Raw genomic sequence first — 21,238 nt, 5'->3', positions numbered from 1 at the left:
TGACTGCTCTTACAGTAGAGGGTTCCATAGTGTGACTGCTCTTACAGTAGAGGTTCCATAGTGTGACTGATCTTACAGTAGAGGTTCCATAGTGTGAGAGCTCTTACAGTAGAGGCTCCATAGTGTGACTGCTCTTACAGTATAGAGATCCATAGTGTGACTGCTCTTACAGTAGAGGTTCCATAGTGTGACTGCTCTTACAGTAGAGGTTCCATAGTGTGACTGATCTTACAGTAGAGGCTCCATAGTGTGACTGCTCTTACAGTAGAGGCTCCATAGTGTGACTGCTCTTACAGTAGAGGTTCCATAGTTTGACTGCTCTTACAGTAAAGAATCTTTGTCACTGATGATGATGGTGAGACCTTCTTTCCTGTAGATGAAGAGGTTGCCCCCTTCTCATGGTTACAGGCCTGGGTGTAATAAGATCATTATACGCTGATTACGCTCTCGGTCGGTGTCTTGTAGATTGTAGCAGCTTCACTTCCTTCTCTTCCACAATAATTTCCCAGCATCATCCTAATGGATAAAGATAAATGGAAATCTTCATAGCCGACCTCCCGCGTCTCCAAACTTGGCAACAGCTGCAGCGCCTGGGCAGATGGCAGAGTTCCTCACCTCCCACATGTCCAAAGGAAGGGAGCGGCTGTCACTGAGACATCTCACATCAGAGCGTCATGAAGTCCATTTATAGCCGAGATTGTCAATGTAACGATACGATAATAACATCATTCAGACAATGATAAATGAGCGTTACCTGCCCCCTAATAAGGTCCCCCATAACTGACCCCACTGGTACCGTCAGCAGACACAGGCCCTGATCACAACCACTGACAATCACATCTGATTATCACAGTCGTAGCTGCACTCACTATTCTGCTGGTGGAGTCACTGTGTACATACATTACTTATCCTGTACTGATCCTGAGTTACATCCTGTATTATACTCTAGAGCTGCACTCACTATTCTGCTGGTGGAGTCACTGTGTACATACATTACATTACTTATCCTGTACTGATCCTGAGTTATATCTTGTATTATACTCCAGAGCTGCACTCACTATTCTGCTGGTGGAGTCACTGTGTACATACATTACTTATCCTGCACTGATCCTGAGTTATATCCTGTATCTCTTTATTTTATATAAATTTACAAAACATAAACTGAAAAACAAATACATAACTAATTCCATATAACCAAAAAGTCACAACCCAATTCTTATAAACAAATTTTCTTATATACATCTCTGTATATGAGAAGAGAAAACTATACCAGACCCGGCCACATACACCCCACTCTTATATACTTACATCTACACTTCATCCGAAACTAAACAATAACTAGAATATATACAAACATCATATAAACGTAATCCAAAGTACTAACAGAAAATCCCCCGACCCGCGTCAACCAAGGGCCTAAAGAAACAACATAATAATGATGATAATAATAATAATCAAACAACATAATAATAATAATAACAAAAACAATCCAAAATATAATAATACTAATCCCAATTTTTTTTTTTTTTTTTCATATATTTTTTTTAAAATTTTTTTTTTTTTTTTTTTTAAATCACACTATACACATCCTGACTTTCCTTAACCTTACCCTTCTTACCTAAACTCCACCACCCCAGCCAGCATCTCGCCTCATGTCCTCTCACGTCCGCATAGTCCAGATGCTGGCCCCAACCACCACACCCAACACCCCAGCCCAGCCCCCCGCCCCATGTCCTCCCATGTCCGCATAGTCCGGGGCTGGGTCAGGCAAACCCCCCCCCCCCCCCCGACCCCTCCCAACCTATCTATTAACCCCCTTAAGTCTATCCCTATTCTAACAACATTTCTACAATATAATACAATACACATCACCAACTTGTCCAAATACCAAACCATATACAAAATACACCGTACCCGAAAGCACCAAGTTCGGTCGCTTGTAAACCTTTTTCCTGCCATTTCAATCCTAAACAAAACAAAAATCTTCCTGTGCTTACCTAGCCCATCACCAGATAGAGAGAAGGGAAAGCCCCCCCCCAGCACCCCCCCAGAGGCCAAGGTACCACGTCCACCGCTGCACCCTCCCTATCGCTTGCCCTATCTCCTTACCCTATTACTAGCCCTTTCTTGACCCTATTGAAAGCTGACCCTATGCTGACCCTCACCTTTCCCTTATTCCGAGCCCTATCGCTATATTTTTTTTGGTGCCTCAGCGGAACGCAGACCCCCACCTCCAGTTGAGCACCAGTGACGACCCCCCCCTCCCTCATGAAGGCAGACACATTAAGGCACCCAAAAGGAAAAGCCCCTCCAAAGACGAGAGGCTTTGGATGCTCCCAATCTGCCAACCTCCAAAGAATGCACCTTCACCAGGTCACCCATAATATTGCTAACAACCTCATCCACTAGGAGGATTTTCTTCTGGGTAGAAACTAGACATCGTGCATTCCACATAAAGTGCCTGACCACTATACTGACTAGAAACAAGGTGCAATGGTCCCTACCACCGAGGTCTCCGAACACTCCATAGGCCCACCCAGCATAGGAGAGGCTGGTTAGGCCTGGCCAACCAATGGAGGCTCCCACCCTTTTGTATACCTCTGTATTGAAAGGGCAATGAAGCAGGAAATGCTCCATGCTTTCCAGCACTCCGCCGCACTCCTCCCGGGGGCAATCCCGATCATCAGAGCTTCTGCACTTTAGATTGCCCCTCACATACAGTCTCCCATGGAAGCAACGCCAAGCCAGATCCCAAAACTTCTGGGGAATCCTCGCTGAATTTAAAAGTTTTAATCCCACCCCGAGGTCACTACTTGGGCAGTCTTTGAGCGCCAGGGGCTTCTGGAAGTGGGTCATCAGGACCCTCCTGTCAAGAAATTTTCTCGACATGGTCCTGATCTCCCACACCTCCAGACCCCACCGGCGAACAATCTTCAGCGCCAGGGTGGCATAAGCCGGGAGATGTCCGTGAGGTGTACGCAGGTCTTTCACTTGCCCTCCTCTCTCCCATTCCTGGAAGAAAGGCCGAAACCACCCCCTGCAGGAGGATATCCACCAAGGAGCCCTCTCTTGCCAGAGGTTTGCCAGGTTGATCTTAACAAAGGTGTTCACTAGGAACACCACCGGGTTAACCATACCTAACCCGCCTAGTGTCCTTGGTAGGTAAGTAACCTCCCTCTTGATTAGGTTGAGCCTGTTCCCCCATAACAGCTGGAAGAACAGGCTATAGACCCGAGTCCAGAGAGGTTCTGGCAAGATGCACACACTGCCCAGGTAAAGCAACATGGGCACCAGGTAGGCCTTGGCCAAAAGAACCCTTTCCCTCAGGGTTAAGGACCAACCCTTCCATTGGTCGACCTTCTGGGCAACTAGATTCAGCCTATCCTCCCAGTTCTTCTTGGGGTAATCACCCGGGCCAAATTCGACTCCTAAGATCTTAGCAGACCCCTGAGGCTCTGGAAGGGTGTCCGGGAGATCAAAACCAGGATCTCCTCCTCCCAGCCAGAGACTTTTGCACTTATCCCGGTTGATCTTGGACCCAGATGCCAACGAGTAACGCTCCACTTCCGACATCACCCACTCTGCCTCCCCTCTCGAGGAGACAAAAATGGAGACGTCGTCTGCGTACGCAACCACCCTCTGAGTGGCCTCCGGCCCCTCCAGGCCGGCCCCGACTCCCGCCAATGGCCCACGATCGATCCTTTTAAGAAAAGGATCAATTGCGAACGCATATAGCAAAGGGCTCAAGGGACAACCCTGGCGGACACCAGACCCAACCTCAAAGGGGGTTCCAACCCAACCGTTCACCAGCGCAAAAGTCTCAGCCCCAGTGTATAAGGTCTGTAGCCAATTGACAAACCCCCCCGGTAGGCCGTACCTCAGAAGGACCGACCAGAGGTACTCGTGGTCCACCCGGTCAAAAGCCTTGGCCTGGTCCAAGGACAGGATGTACCCCTCCCACCGACCAGAATTTCCCTGCTCCACTGCCTCTCTGACACTGAGGACAGCACTAAATGTGCTGCGGCCTGGAACAGAGCAATGCTGGACCGGCGAAAGGAGCCGGGATGCAAACTTCACCAGCCGATTAAACAGCACCTTTGCGAGAACCTTTCTGTCCGTATTGAGCAGCGCTATGGGACGCCAATTCTCAATACGGGTCGAGTCTTTACCCTTCGATAAAACGATCAAGGCCGACCTCCTCATTGACATTGGCAAAGTACCCGAGGAAAGGCACTCATTAAACACCTCAGTCAAGAGGGGAACTAGGGTTCCTTTAAAAGTCTTATAAAACTCGGATGTTAAGCCATCCGGCCCTGGCGATTTTTTGAGGGCAAGCCCATCAATCGCCAATCCAACTTCCTCTTCCTTGATCGAGTCTATCAAAACACAGAGAGAGGGGTCTACCCCTGGCTCAGGGATGGTTTCAGCCAGGAAAGCCGACATCTCGTCTCGGTTTGGATCTTGCTTCCCCAAGAGGTGCGAGTAGAAGGATCTGACGACCTCCAAGATCCCTGATTTGGATCTCTTCAGAGATCCTGTACTATCAATCAGTCCTGTCACAACCTTACGACTCACTGACATCTTACAGTTCCTGTAGGGGTCGGGCGAGCGGTACTTCCCGAAATCCCTCTCAAGAACTAAAGATGTGTGCCTATCATACTGACACCTCCTGAGCAAAGCTTTCACCACGGAGATCTCCTCCCCACTACCCCCGGTTGAGACCAGATGTTCGAGTTTCCCCCTCAGTTCCTGATATAGGCGGTACCTACTCATGGACCTGAGGCTTGAGAGCCTGCGGAAAAATCCTGCCACCCGGACTTTAAACAACTCCCACCACTCAGACTTAGTACCACTGAGATCCAACAAAGGTACCTGGCTCTGAAGAAAATCCTCAAAGGCCTGTCTTATCTCCGCTTCTTCCAAGAGAGTAGAATTCAGCCTCCATATACCTCTTCCCATCTGGAGGGACTCTGCAATGTTCAAAGAGAAAATAATCATACAGTGATCGGAGAACTCCACCTCAACACCGGACACTGGTGAAGAGATGGCTTCCTCCTTCAAAAAAAACCTGTCTATCCTAGACCTACAACTACCTCTACGATAGGTGAAACCCGAGTGGCCTGGGGTATGCCTGATGTGGATATCCACCAGGCGAGCATCGCTAACTATATTTTTTAATGCTACACTATCATAGGTCAATTTTTTATCTCCGGAACCTCCTCTATCTCGGGGCCTCACGACAGTATTGAAGTCCCCTCCAAAGATAACTTGTCGACCTGTAAAAAGGAAAGGCTTAATCCTCATGAAGAGACTTTTACGGTCCCATTTGCTCTGGGGTCCGTATATATTGATTAGTCTTAATTCCTGTCCCCTCATGAGGACATCTAAGATCAAGCACCTCCCCATTTCTAACTCAATCATCCGTCGGCATGTTACCGGTGCGGTGAAAAGGACCGCCACTCCGCTATAGGGCTCAGCCGCAAGAGACCAGTAGGAGGGCCCGCGTCGCCACTCCCTCCTAGATTTAACGACGTCTGCCAAAAGTGACAGCCTGGTCTCCTGCAAAAACAAAATGTCGGCTTCAACTCGGCCAAGAAAATCAAAGGCTGCAAATCTCGCCCTATCTGACTTAATGCTGGCAACGTTAATTGATGCCAGCGTCAACGGAGTGGGTGCCGCCATCATGGATGTTTGAGTTAGACGGCTTTCTTCTTCCCACCCCCTCCTCTATCTGATGAGGACCCCCCTTCTTTGCCTCGCTTCTTGCAAACTGAGGAGTCCATACTCACCACCCTATTCCCATCTTCATCCCCAAGTTCCGGGTCAACCTCCCCCTCTGGGGGCAACGGCCCCTGCAGCAGGGGAGGCTCAACGACTCTAGGGTGCCCTACCATGCCCTCCCTCTTAGTATGAGAGGCTGGAATGTCCACGAGAGCATGGTATCGATCAGTAGAGCTCACCAGGGGGGTACAGGATTTACCTTCCTGGGCCAGGGCGGGGCCAGATGTATTTGGCCCATGGGTTTTGCCCGGTGTCCCTTTTGCTGTAGGCTGAGTCCTCTCTTCCTCTCCCACACTTTCATAGTGGGAGGACTGAGAGTCCTCAGCCCTCTGCTCCCTTTGGATCCTCCTCATCTCCCCGTTCAATTCGGCCTCCCCAGGGGCATCAGCTTCAGGGGGGGCATCCAGATCCGAATCAGAGGTCGTCCCAGTTTCCTGGAGCGCCCTCCAAATCCTCTCCTTCCTTCGCTTCTCCGCCCTTCTCTGGCGAGAAGGGGGACCCTTCTTTGCATTCTTCCCTTGCCCCTGTGCCCCATCGTCCCTGCCCGCACCCTCACCCACGGAGGCCTCCCTCCTTTCATCCTCCGCAGGTTTGGAACAGGCATTGACAACAGAGCGAGGACACCGACTGAACGGGTGACCTAAGTCACCACACAGGTTGCAGCGAATACGGTCACACGATGCGGCTAGATGACCAATCCCCCCACAATGAGCACACTTCTGCACCTTGCAGCCTGCACTCAAATGTGAGGGGTCGCCACACCGGTGACACAACTTCGGCTGCCCCTGGTAGAAGACAAGGATCCGATCTCTTCCCAGGAAAGCAGACGATGGTATGTGGGACACCGTCTGTCCCAGACGCTTTAGTTTAACCATGAACGTCCAGGCCCCTGACCAGATGCCAAACTCATCCATGTTCTTCCGTGGCATCTCTACTACCTCTCCGTACCTTCCCAACCAGGTCATGATATCAATACAAGAGAGTGACTCGTTACGGGTAAGAACGGTCACTCTCTTGGGACCACTTTGGCGAGAAATTGCTTGTGCAGCAAAGTCTCGCCAGCCAGGCTCGTCCTTCATCAGCTCGTAGTTCCCCCAGAAGACCTCAAGGCCCCCTAGGTGAGCAAAGCTGATGTCAAACTCGACCGAGCCATGAGGATGTATCAAGGCAAAGATGTCACTCGCCTTGAAGCCCATCCCCAGCAGCAGCTCCACCACCCTCTTTCTGGGAGGGCACGCATCATTGCCACGCCACCGGAGACGGACCACATTCCTCCTGGCTACAGCCTGCCCGGCTGTTGGGAGCGACCACTGATCTCCTCGTTGCTCTCGGAAGGCATTTAGACCATATCTGTCTATCCAGAAAGACAGGTCCTTCTGCACTCCCCCTATGGTTAGGGTTTGCTTTCCCTCTCTTAAAGCGTCCAAGAGACGTTGTTGCAAGTTACCGTCCCCGGACCTTGAGGATGAAGATGGGTGGGCCCGCTGTCCCCCCGCTGCCACACCAGCATAAGACCTGCCGGATGTCACAGCAAGAGGAGCGCCAGGCCCATTGCCCCTGGTTGATACCCCATCCCCACCACCCACAGACACAGCACTCAACACCCCATTACCAGCAGACACTCCAGCAACTTTATTTACAGACACCTGCATACCCCCAGCAGTTCCCACATCCACAGCCGCAACTTTTTTATTTAACCCACCAGGTCCCCCTGCAGTCATCCTTCTGGCCAGGCCTGGTCCTATGTTATGTATTTTTCCTGTACATTTTGTGTGGGTAGACACTGCTTCAGTCTCCGCATCATCAGGCACCTTTGCAGGGACGCCACCAGATGTTATAAGCGGTGTCCCCGCTGTGCCCTCCGCCTCATTAACCTCCATCTTTTCTATGTGCGGAACATTTTTGGGAAAGGGGCCACCGCCGCCCCCGACGCCAGCAGCCCCCTTCTCGCCTACACCACTTTTCAGTGATGCGGACGAAGGAGCCACTGATGTCACTGGAGCCGCCTCCGGCGCCGGACCACTCCCCCCTCCCACAGAGGAGTGGCCAACAGAGCCGGAGCCCCCTCTGTGACCGCCCTTGTCCGGAACGTCTGACGGCTTTACTGCGACACCGACAGACTTCCGGCTTTCAGACACCACATCCGGTTTCTGGTTTACCCGTTCTCCAGACCGCTGACTCGCATCAGAGACCAGTTTCCCGGGCTCGCCATTAACCGGACACGGGGACACACCCCCTGGCGTCACCAGGCCACCAGTACCGCCCCCTTTGCAGGGGTTGGCGTCCGGCGCCATTTTGACCACCACGTGTTCTAATGCCGGACCCGTAACACTCTCCCCGCATTCCCGCTCCAGCCCCACTGCAGAGGCTTGAGCTGGGGGTCTTGCGGGACCTGCGCCCTGATCCTGACTTGCATCTGGCTCAGAGCACAGGAAGGATCTTGCTGTATACACCATTTTAAATGAACCTTCAGCAGATTTTTTTTCCTTTGTCTTTTTTTTCTTCTTAAATTTTTTTTTCTTTTGCTTTTCCTCCTCTGCGGGTAACTCCGCACCAAAACAAAATCCCTGGAAGGATACCGGCGACTCCACGTTACGGATCTGTGTAAGTAATCCTGGAGGCCGCTCACTGTCAGTATCAAAACTCTCCTGATTTCTCCCAGCTGTGAGTCCACCCTCCTCCTCCTCACTGCTCCTGGGTGCCTCAGAATCTGAGCCTTCTCTGGACTTTGCATTCTCATGCTCCATTTTCTCCCCCACAATTTCCTTTGTTGTGTCTGGGGCTCTGCTGTCTTCCTCCACACTTTCTATTTTTATAGGTTCTGCCATCTCGGCAAACCTCTCTTCATTTTTTAATTTTTCACCAAACACCCCTCCGCCTGCCAAAATCTCCTCACGTCTCTCTTCCACTTCTTTTATTTCCTCCAACAAGGATTTCACATTTAAAAGGTATCGGGACCTCTTACCTCCTGAGGCTTTTGCAGCTCTTCCTCTGGCGACCGCCAAGTCCGCACGGAGCCGTTGCAGCGACTTCCTGAGGTCCCGATACTCCTCCAACCGCATAGCCAGACGGGAGCTGAAGTTCTCCACCGTCTCTCCGGTCCTCAGCTGTCCCCATTCCTCCACACGACCGTCATCCAAATGTCCGGACGGCGCTGGTCCTTCTCCAGATGACAACACCTCGATCACCCTGCCGGACCGCGTCTCCATACCCTTATCCAGGGTTCCAGCGTCAGGGGGAGCCAGGACAGCCTTGCCCCGAGATGATCTCCTCACCCCCGCGACTGTTTGCATATTCCCAGCCAGCTGGGATGACCCTCTACCCCCCGCTGGCATGCTCCGGGAGGTAGAGGTCTGAGGCTCCATCCTAGGATGGAACCCCCCTCAGGGTACTTTCCAAGCCCAGGCAGATGGTATGAGGCCTGGGCAGATAGGATAAGGAAAGTCCCTGGATCCAAGGCCTGCACGGTAGTCTCAGCAGCTCTCTCCACACGTCCTACTCCACCCACTCCAGAGCTGCACTGACTATTCTGCTGGTGGAGTCACTGTGTACATACATTACATTACTTATCCTGTACTGATCCTGAGTTATATCCTGTATTATACTCCAGAGCTGCACTCACTATTCTGCTGGTGGAGTCACTGTGTACATACATTACTTATCCTGCACTGATCCTGAGTTATATCCTGTATTATACTCCAGAGCTGCACTCACTATTCTGCTGGTAGAGTCACTGTGTACATACATTACATTACTTATCCTGTACTGATCCTGAGTTATATCCTGTGTTATACTCCAGAGCTGCACTCACTATTCTGCAGGTGCTGTTTATGGAGATAGTTTCTAGATTGTCACGGTTATGTAGCAGAGGGGCCCGGGTGTGACTACGACCTCCTATAACACTGCGGTTTAATGGTCGCCAGGCTGCAGCTCGGTGGTTGAGGTCTCTGTTGTGGGGTCCGCACTCTATTATATTCTAGTCACACTTGTCTCGGGAGTACAGATGGGGCAGATGGCGGCGGGGTCATAGGTCACAGTCATCTAGTGGTGAGACTGAGGCAGAATTAGCTGATGGGCAATACAAGAAGCAACGGGCGGCAGTTACGGATTGACCCTAAATCAATAACATTCCCAGATACAATGTATATAATGTTCTACTGATACACTGGCAGCTCAGCCTCAGCTCCTGCTACGTGATATTATAACAGCCCCGGGATAATGGCGCATCCATGATTAGACCCTCGGGGCATAAGAGGCGCTGCAGCAGCTGCTTCCTGTTCTGTGGGTTTCTGATATAATTGCAACACTTCGTGTAGTCGGTGTTTATGAGGGTCCTGACAACTGATGGGGGGGGGGCAGCAGAGAGACCCCTGGAGACCAATCAGCTTCCTGAAATCTGCATGTAAGAGATCCCTCACCCCAGAACTTCTCCACTGCCCCCCTCACCCCAGAACTTCTCCACTGCCCCCCCTCACCCCAGAACTTCTCCACTGCCCCCCCTCACCCCAGATCTTCTCCACTGCCCCCCCTCACCCCAGATCTTCTCCACTGCCCCCTCACCCCAGAACTTCTCCACTGCCCCCTCACCCCAGAACTTCTCCACTGCCCCCCCTCACCCCAGAACTTCTCCACTGCTCCCCTCACCCCAGAACTTCTCCACTGCTCCCCCTCACCCCAGATATTCTCCACTGCCCCCCCTCACCCCAGATCTTCTCCACTGCCCCCCCTCACCCCAGATCTTCTCCACTGCCCCCCTCACCCCAGATCTTCTCCACTGCCCCCTCACCCCAGAACTAAACGGCGATAATCATTCCACATCGTAATCAATGATCTTTAGCAATGTGAGCATCGTTAGGTTTATGCGCTATATTATATAATGAATGTGACGCAGATAATGTGGTCCGCAGAGCTTGCGCTCTACATGCTCTGACTGTCAACGCTCCTGTCCCTTTAATCTTCAACTCCGCCCCCTAATAGTGGACTGGCCCACTCAGAGGGGTGTTTGGGGCCGCGCAGCGCAGACTTAAAGGAAAAAGGGAGGCGGGCCGGGGAGAAGGACGCCCCCACTCGGGCCGGGAGCGATGGTTGGGGCGAGATCGAGCTCTTTATGTGAATGAAAGGCCCGGAAAAGGGAGAAGCGGCGGCGGCGACACAATGTATCCGGGGGGGACGCGGCGCTGAGCACAACGGCCGACCGGGAGGGTGAGTTTGGGAGAACCTGGGTCACAGCGCAACACAAACAGCTCTGCTACATCGCACACAACTTTCCAGTCCTATATACACTCATCATACGTGTGCAGCACATTGACCCCTACACATGTACAATGTAATATATACACTGACCCCTACACATATACTATGTAATATATACACTGACCCCTACACATATACTATGTAATATATACACTGACCCCTACACATATACTATGTAATATATACACTGACCCCTACACATATACTATGTAATATATACACTGACCCCTACACATATACTATGTAATATATACACTGACCCCTACACATATACTATGTAATATATACACTGACCCCCTACACGTATACTATGTAATATATACACTGACCCCCTACACGTATACTATGTAATATATACACTGACCCCTACACATGTACAATGTAATATATACACTGACCCCTACACATATACTATGTAATATATACACTGACCCCTACACATATACTATGTAATATATACACTGACCCCTACACATATACTATGTAATATATACACTGACCCCTACACATATACTATGTAATATATACACTGACCCCTACACATATACTATGTAATATATACACTGACCCCTACACATATACTATGTAATATATACACTGACCCCCTACACGTATACTATGTAATATATACACTGACCCCCTACACGTATACTATGTAATATATACACTGACCCCCTACACGTATACTATGTAATATATACACTGACCCCCTACACGTATACTATGTAATATATACACTGACCCCTACACATGTACAATGTAATATATACACTGACCCCTACACATGTACTATGTAATATATACACTGACCCCTACACATATACTATGTAATATATACACTGACCCCTACACGTATACTATGTAATATATACACTGACCCCCTACACGTATACTATGTAATATATACACTGACCCCTACACGTATACTATGTAATATATACACTGACCCCCTACACGTATACTATGTAATATATACACTGACCCCCTACACGTATACTATGTAATATATACACTGACCCCTACACATATACTATGTAATATATACACTGACCCCCTACACATATACTATGTAATATATACACTGACCCCCTACACGTATACTATGTAATATATAACCTGACCCCTACACATATACTATGTAATATATACCCTGACCCCTACACATATACTATGTAACATATACACTGACCCCCTACACGTATACTGTGTAACATATACACTGACCCCTACAGATATCTGCAGTGAGCATTGTCATATATGGAATGTTTACTTTTAACATACTTTTAAAGTATGTTAAAAGTATTCAATTCAGGAATAATGAGACGTGTTGGAGTGTGAGATATTCTGGATTATCAGATGTGGGAGGAAAATCTCTAAAACTCCCAGGAAGTTCAGGAGCCCAAAATACAAGAAGATTTACTAAGCTTAAATTGTGCCAAAAATCTGGTGTACACGCCTCGTGCCAGGCTTATAATGTTGGGTGATGCTGGGGAGGAGGGGGTGACGCTGGGGAGGAGGGGGTGACGCTGAGGAGGGGGATGTCGGCAGCGCGTCGTTGTTTACACCGGGCAATGATCAGTAATGTCTGGGGATGATCGCTCGTTACTCCGATCACTCGTCCTCATACATTTCCATCATGTCGGCAGCAAGTCGTTGGTTACACCGGGCAATGATCAGTAATGTCTGGGGATGATCGCTCGTTTCACCGATCACTCGTCCTCTTTCTTTTTGTGCAAGAAACCTCCCCGAGCATGAGATACAGAAGCGTGAAATGATGTACCGGGGGCGGAGCCTGGACAAAATGAAATTGGAAATTTGTAATTCAAGATGGAGGTGGGGTTGGACAGCGTATGTCATAGGTGCACATGTTGGTCTAATGCAGAATAGTAATGATGAGATTAATCTGACCTATATATTCACACTGCGTGTGCCTGATGACATCATGGCTCCCCGGTAGTCGGTGCTGACATCATGGCTCCTTGGTTGTCGGCGATGACATCATGGCTCCCTGGTAGTCTGCGATGACGTCATGGCTCCCTGGTAGTCTGCGATGACGTCATGGCTCCCTGGTAGTCTGCGATGACGTCATGGCTCCCTGGTAGTCTGCGATGACGTCATGGCTCCCTGGTAGTCGGCGATGACGTCATGGCTCCCTGGTAGTCGGCGATGACATCATGGCTCCCTGGTTGTCGGCGATGACATCATGGCTCCCTGGTTGTCGGCGATGACGTCATGGCTCCCTGGTTGTCGGCGATGACGTCATGGCTCCCTGGTAGTCGGCGATGACGTCATGGCTCCCTGGTAGTCGGCGATGACGTCATGGCTCCCTGGTAGTCGGCGATGACGTCATGGCTCCCTGGTAGTCGGCGATGACGTCATGGCTCCCTGGTAGTCGGCGATGACGTCATGGCTCCCTGGTAGTCGGCGATGACGTCATGGCTCCCTGGTAGTCGGCGATGACATCATGGCTCCCTGGTAGTCGGCGATGACATCATGCTTCCGTTAGACTTCTGTTTCCGTCACTTTGCATATTCCGTCCAGTATGGTTATTATGTGTAGCGTTATTATTGGGGAAGATGATGAATTGCTGAATATTTATGATGTTTCTCTTCCCGGTTTAGGTGTCTCCTTCCTCCATCTTCACCATGGCTGCCTCCTCCAGGTCCATTCTCTGGTGCCTTCTCCCCCTCCTCACCTTCCACGACGGCCTTTTGTCCACCGCAATGGAGAAGCCCACTACTCGCCCCATTTACAGTCAGCGGCCGTTTGTGGTAGGCTGGAACGCCCCCACGCAGGAATGTCCGCCGCGACACAACGTGCCTTTCGATTTGCGAATCTTTGACTTTGATGCGTCTCCCAATGTGGGCTTTGTGGACCAGAAACTCACCATCTTCTACAGGGAGCGTCTCGGAAACTACCCTCGCTATGACGAACATAACGTTTCCGTCTATGGCGGCGTCCCCCAGAACTCCAGTATCCGCACCCACCTGATCGCCATGCAGGAAGGGTTAAAGAGATATATTAACAAAACTGTGGATAAGGAAGGTCTGGCCGTCATCGACTGGGAGGACTGGCGCCCTATTTGGTTACGGAACTGGAATGGCAAGGAAGTGTACAAGCAGTCGTCAAGGAAACTGGTGGCCGCCTATAACGACACCTGGCACGCCGATGAGGTGGACAAGCAAGCGCAATATGAGTTTGAAAGCGCCGCCCGCACCTTCATGGAGAAAACGTTACTGTACGCCAGAAGCTTCCGGCCCCGCCAGCTCTGGGGCTTCTATCTGTTCCCCGACTGCTACAACCATGACTACCAGCTGAACGGGGAGCGCTACACAGGCAAGTGTCCCGACGTGGAGATTTCACGCAACGACAAGTTATCCTGGCTGTGGGAGGCCAGCACCGCGCTCTTCCCATCCATCTACCTGAACCATTCTCTGGCGTCGAGCGCACAGGGTCGATTGTTTGTGCATTTCCGGGTGAAAGAAGCCATGAGGATCGCGAACAAACATCACAAGGACTACGCGCTGCCCGTCTACGTGTATGCACGACCCACCTACATGAGGAGGCTGGAGCCGCTGTCCCAGGTGAGGAGTATACAGGGTGACACGCAGGACGTCCGCCCCCCGTGATGCCAAACACGGCTCCGCTAAGTAGGGACCACCCACAACGAGAGCGGATCGGCTACGGGAATCCAACGTGGCCGATCCCCACTTGTTTTGGGATTCTCCTATATAAATCTTTGATTTCTCCACCGCAGCCCTGGTTAGAAGTAGACGCGGACCCCTCCTCAACCCCGCATGGGCTGCTTGTCTCGTTACGCTCTTCATAGTTTTCTCCGGTCACATACAAAGCTGCTTTAAAAATGGAAAAGGTCCTCCCCACTGTAATGTGACCTTACATCTGCTCTAGCTGTAACCGTCCTGTGAGTTCCCACAATGCACTGCTCTCTGGTACAGGAGAGGAGAACTCTGGATGTAGCTTTGGATCTGATCGGAGAAGAATCTCTCGAGGTTCCGCCATGTGTGGACTGTGCAGTGTGAGGAGCTGAGGGTCCGTCATGTCGGGCTGCTCTTCTCTTCTACATTGTATTCTCCACCCAGACGTGGACAAAGAGGCCGCTGACCTCCATGGATTGCGGGCGCTCGCCTCCTGGGGTGCTGTGTGCCCCGTTCTGGGGGGCCGTGTTCTGTGGCTGAGTGTTCCCCACCCCTAAACATACAACGTAGTCGGCGCTGGGCATTATACAGATGCACTGACAGCTGGGAGTTTTAGTCCTGATGGCTGCCCCCCCCCCCCCCCCCAGGCGCAGAGCGGATATCCCCCATATATTATACCTACAATGTGCTGAATCCCATTGACTGAAAGAAATGTCAGACCCCCGTCCGGAATCTGCAGCCGCCGCTCGATCATAATCCACGATCCTGAGACTTAACCCCGCGCTGTGCTGCAGGGAGAGCTCCGCTACACGGACGGATGATTGTCCCCAGTCTGATCTCCAGGTCAGGATTCCCATAGATCGTATCCCCCTCCCCTCAAACCCGCATAGATCGCAGCCACGGACGCCGCAATATCACTGACCATAATCTCCGGATAATCCCTGCACAATCCTCCCGCACCTCTAGGAGGGACCGTTGGCCTTGTTCATACTGAGCTGCCTGGTTCATGAATAAAATGTCATAAATGTGGTGAAGACTGACACGGGAGGATTTCTGACCCATTCAGGGTGTGAGAAGCAGAGTGCCCCCATCATAGGCACTTTAATATTTGCTTCCCATTTGTAATAATAATTTAATTAACTTTTTTTCCAGATGGATTTAGTCTCCACTATCGGTGAGAGCGCGGCACAGGGGGCGGCAGGGGTCATCTTCTGGGGGGATGTAGAATATGCAAAGAACAAGGTGAGTGGCCTGGTGTGGTCACGTCCCTCCTCTATACTGTCCTGTAACACGCGGCCTCCTCCTCCTCTATACTGTCCTATAACACGCGGCCTCCTCTATACTGTCCTGTAACATGCGGCCTCCTCCTCTATACTGTCCTGTAACACGCGGCCTCCTCCTCTATACTGTCCTGTAACACGCGGCCTCCTCCTCCTCCTCCTCTATACTGACATGTAACACGCGGCCTCCTCTATACTGACATGTAACACGCGGCCTCCTCTATACTGTCCTGTAACACGCGGCCTCCTCCTCCTATATACTGTCCTGTAAAATGCGGCCTCCTCTATACTGTCCTGTAAAATGCGGCCTCCTCTATACTGTCCTGTAACACGCGGCCTCCTCCTCTATACTGTCCTGTAACACGCGGCCTCCTCTATACTGTCCTGTAACACGCGGCCGCGGCCTCCTCCTCTATACTGTCCTGTAACACGCGGCCTCCTCCTCCTCCTCTATACTGACATGTAACACGCGGCCTCCTCCTCTATACTGTCCTGTAACACGCGGCCTCCTCCTCTATACTGTCCTGTAACACGCGGCCTCCTCCTCTATACTGTCCTGTAACACGCGGCCTCCTCCTCTATACTGTCCTGTAACACGCGGCCTCCTCCTCTATACTGTCCTGTAACACGCGGCCTCCTCCTCTATACTGTCCTGTAACACGCGCCCTCCTCCTCTATACTGTCCCTGTAACACGCGCCCTCCTCCTCTATACTGTCCTGTAACACGCGCCCTCCTCCTCTATACTGTCCTGTAACACGCGCCCTCCTCCTCCTCCTCTTTACTGTCATTTAACACGCGGCCTCCTCCTCTATAGTGACATGTAACACGCGGCCGCCTCCTCCTCCTCCTCTATACTGTCCTGTAACACGCGGCCTCCTCCTCTATACTGTCCTGTAACACGCGGCCTCCTCCTCTATACTGTCCTGTAACACGCGGCCTCCTCCTCCTCTATACTGTCCTGTAACACGCGGCCTCCTCCTCTATAGTGACATGTAACACGCGGCCTCCTCCTCCTCTATACTGTCCTGTAACACGCGGCCTCCTCCTCTATACTGTCCTGTAAACACGGGGCCTCCGCCTCCTCTATACTGTCCCTGTAACACGCAGCCTCCTCCTCCTCTATACTGTCCTGTAACACGCGGCCTCCTCCTCTATACTGTCCTGTAACACGCGGCCTCCTCCTCTATACTGTCCTGTAACACGCGGCCTCCTCCTCTATACTGTCCTGTAACACGCGGCCTCCTCCTCTATACTGTCCTGTAACACGCGGCCTCCTCCTCTATACTGTCCTGTAACACGCGCCCTCCCTCCTCTATACTGTCCTGTAACACGCGGCCTCCTCCTCTATACTGTCCTGTAACACGCGCCCTCCTCCTCCTCCTCTTTACTGTCATGTAACACGCGGCCTCCTCCTCTATAGTGATATGTAACACGCGGCCTCCTCCTCCTCCTCTATACTGTCCCTGTAACACGCGGCCTCCTCCTCTATACTGACATGTAACACGCGGCCTCCTCCTCCTCCTCTATACTGTCCTGTAACACGCGGCCTCCTCCTCTATAGTGACATGTAACACGCGGCCTCCTCCTCTATACTGACATGTAACACGCGGCCTCCTCCTCTATACTGACATGTAACACGCGGCCTCCTCTATACTGACATGTAACACGCGGCCTCCTCCTCCTCTATACTGACATGTAACACGCGGCCTCCTCCTCCTCTATACTGACATGTAACACGCGGCCTCCTCCTCCTCTATACTGACATGTAACACGCGGCCTCCTCCTCCTCTATACTGTCCTGTAACACGGGGCCTCCTCCTCCTCTATACTGTCCTGTAACACGCGGCCTCCTCTATACTGTCTTGTAACATGCGGCCTCCTCCTCCTCCTCTATACTGTCCTGTAACACGCGGCCTCCTCCTCTATACTGTCCTGTAACACGCGGCCTCCTCCTCTATACTGTCCTGTAACACGCGGCCTCCTCCTCCTCCTCTATACTGACATGTAACACGCGGCCTCCTCCTCTATAGTGACATGTAACACGCGGCCTCCTCCTCCTCCTCTATACTGTCCTGTAAACACGCGCCCTCCTCCTCTATACTGTCCTGTAACACGCGGCCTCCTCCTCCTCCTCTTTACTGTCATGTAACACGCGGCCTCCTCCTCTATACTGACATGTAACACGCGGCCTCCTCCTCCTCTATACTGTCCTGTAACACGCGGCCTCCTCCTCCTCCTCCTCTATACTGTCCTGTAACACGCGGCCTCCTCTATACTGTCCTGTAACACGCGGCCCCTCCTCCTCCTCTTTACTGTCATGTAACACGCGGCCTCCTCCTCTATAGTGACATGTAACACGCGGCCTCCTCCTCCTCCTCCTCCTCTATACTGACCTGTAACACGCGGCCTCCTCCTCCTCTATACTGACCTGTAACACGCGGCCTCCTCCTCCTCTATACTGACATGTAACACGCGGCCTCCTCCTCCTCTATACTGACATGTAACACGCGGCCTCCTCCTCCTCTATACTGACCTGTAACACGCGGCCTCCTCTTCCTCCTATTCTGACCTGTAACACGCAGCCTCCTCCTCCTCTATACTGACATGTAACACGCGGCCTCCTCCTCTATACTGACATGTAACACGCGGCCTCCTCCTCCTCTATACTGACCTGTAACACGCGGCCTCCTCTTCCTCCTATTCTGACCTGTAACACGCAGCCTCCTCCTCCTCCTCTATACTGACCTGTAACACGCGGCCTCCTCCTCCTCTATACTGAACCTGTAACACGCGGTCTCCTCTTCCTCTATTCTGACCTGTAACACGCGGCCTCCTCTTCCTCTATTCTGACCTGTAACACGCGGCCTCCTCTTCCTCTATTCTGACCTGTAACACGCGGCCTCCTCCTCCTCTATTCTGACATGTAACACGCGGCCTCCTCCTCTATACTGTCCTGTAACACGCGGCCTCCTCCTCCTCTATACTGTCCTGTAACACGCGGCCCCCTCCTCCTCCTCTATACTGACATATATCACACGCGGCCTCCTCCTCTATACTGACATATAACACGCGGCCTCCTCCTCTATACTGACATGTAACACGCGGCCTCCTCCTCCTCTATACTGACATGTAACACGCGGCCTCCTCCTCCTCTATACTGTCCTGTAACACGCGGCCTCCTCCTCCTCCTCTATATTGTCCTGTAACACGCGGCCTCCTCCTCCTCCTCCTCTATACTGACATGTAACACGCGGCCTCCTCCTCCTCCTCTTATACTGTCCTGTAAACACGCGGCCTCCTCCTCCTCTATACTGTCCTGTAACACACGCGGCCTCCTCCTCCTCTATACTGTCCTGTAACACGCGGCCTCCTCCTCCTCTATACTGTCCTGTAACACGCGGCCTCCTCCTCTATACTGTCCTGTAACACGCGGCCTCCTCCTCCTCTATACTGTCCTGTAACACGCGGCCTCCTCCTCCTCCTCTATACTGTCCTGTAACACGCGGCCCCCTCCTCCTCCTCTTTACTGTCATGTAACACGCAGCCTCCTCCTCTATACTGTCCTGTAACACGCGGCCTCCTCCTCCTCCTCTATACTGTCCTGTAACACGCGGCCCCTCCTCCTCCTCCTCTTTACTGTCATGTAACATGCGGCCTCCTCCTCCCCTTCCTCTATACTGTCCTGTAACACGCGGCCCCTTCCTCTATACTGTCCTGTAACACGCGGCCTCCTCTATACTGTCCTGTAACACGCGGCCTCCTCCTCCTCTATACTGTCCTGTAACACGCAGCCTCCTCCTCCTCTATACTGACATGTAACACGCGGCCTCCTCCTCCTCTCCTGTATACAGCCTCTTGACGCTGCCCTGTCTTGACCTCGCGTGACTCTCGTTACATTGTATCGGTCCCCTCCTCATGGTCTGTGTGTTTCTTGCAGAGTTCTTGTATGATCTTGAAGTCGTACCTAAAAGAAAGTTTGGGTGAATACATAGTGAACGTGACGACCGCCGCCGAGCTTTGCAGCCGTTTTCTCTGCAGTGGGAACGGCCGTTGCCTGAGACAAGACAATAGGACGGACGGCTTCTTACACCTCAGCACAGAAAGTTTCCGTATAGTCCATGCTGCAGGCGACGTGAATACATCGGCCCCTATATGGGCGGAGGGTCAGCTCTCCGAGGAAGACGAGCGCTACCTGGGTGCACATTTTCGCTGCCAGTGTTACAGGGACTGGTACGGCGACAGTTGTGGGATACAGAGAAGCCAAAAGAACCACGCAGGAGCCACAGGACCCCCTGGGGGCCACATGCTGCTGGGGTCACTACTGGCCGTATGCCTGATGCTGCTTTGAGAGCCTCATGTGATCTACTGGAGGACGGTTTAGTTTCACACTACATTGTACTGTGGGGGATGGGAGGGCCCCAAAAATGGGAGCCGTAGAACCTTTTTAGTTCAGAAATTTATTTATTTGAAACAAACTCTCTCCGCCATGGGATGGCGCTGTTTATTCCTACCTCTAGGATGTAAGAATTATCCCTGCGCCGCTACATAGGACGCAGGGTCCAAGGGCTTGTGGTCCCGGCCACGTCTAAGACTGTGCAATAATGTTCTCATCCTACCTGGTGGGGGGGTGCGGTATTTGACCCATTTGCTGAAAACAATGCACCCCCTCCTTTCAAAACCTAAAGGGCTAGTTGCTGGAAGGCGCTCAGGAATCGCACTCCCTGCCGCTCACACCGGTGCCTTCATCCGTTTTTGTACCATTTTTAGCATTCTATGATGGTTTTTGTGCGGCCTTGAGGTCATCGGGCTCCTCCGGGTGTCGTGTGAATGTGGAACGCACAATCTGGAGCTGGTTATCCAGACTCCGTCATCTCCGCACGTACGCAGACCCGGCGCTAAAGAAGCGAGTAACGCAAAACAATAAAGTATTGTAAGAACCCGGCGCAGTCTCGTCTTATTCCACAACTGTCCGTAATAACCAGAGCTGACGGTGGCGCTATCATTGCAGGTAATCTCCCTGTGTACGGGCCACTACTTAAAGGGGGCTTTACCCTCAGATAAGTGTACAAACACTTGCACCCTAAAAATCCTCCATAAACATAAGTCCCTTCTGATGGAGCGTCACAGGGAATCAGGGCAAGTAAGAGCGATCAGTCCGGAGTCCAGCACAGGAGAGAGATTTGTGCGGTGCCTCTGTGATGCACACATGGGATTGTCCACGCTGATACATTGTAACAAACCCTCAGCAGCACTAGGTCAGAATGGGT

General features: G+C 51.8%; 1 protein-coding gene across 3 annotated transcripts in view; it reads left to right on the top strand.

The window, feature by feature from the left end:
* The window catches only part of LOC142698340 (hyaluronidase-2-like), a 47,883-nt gene extending 26,970 nt beyond the window's left edge, over window positions 1–20,913 (top strand). For 2 of the 3 annotated variants that reach the window (XM_075847904.1, XM_075847903.1), the window contains exons 2-4: window positions 13,656–14,618; window positions 15,843–15,932; window positions 19,909–20,913. In XM_075847904.1, the coding sequence (XP_075704019.1) occupies window positions 13,680–14,618; window positions 15,843–15,932; window positions 19,909–20,319 (1,440 nt within the window). In that variant the 5' untranslated portion in view covers window positions 13,656–13,679 and the 3' untranslated portion in view covers window positions 20,320–20,913. Of the gene's footprint in view, window positions 1–10,833; window positions 10,984–13,655; window positions 14,619–15,842; window positions 15,933–19,908 lie in introns of those variants that run through there. The other variant, XM_075847902.1, reaches the window with a different exon arrangement.
* Window positions 20,914–21,238: the final 325 nt, after the last annotated feature.

This window comes from Rhinoderma darwinii, unplaced genomic scaffold (genome assembly GCF_050947455.1).
Source record: "Rhinoderma darwinii isolate aRhiDar2 unplaced genomic scaffold, aRhiDar2.hap1 Scaffold_1022, whole genome shotgun sequence".
NCBI classification, from domain to species: Eukaryota; Metazoa; Chordata; class Amphibia; order Anura; family Rhinodermatidae; genus Rhinoderma; species Rhinoderma darwinii.
The sequence above is the reverse complement of the archived record's forward strand: the minus strand, read 5'-3'. Positions and strand labels throughout refer to the sequence as shown.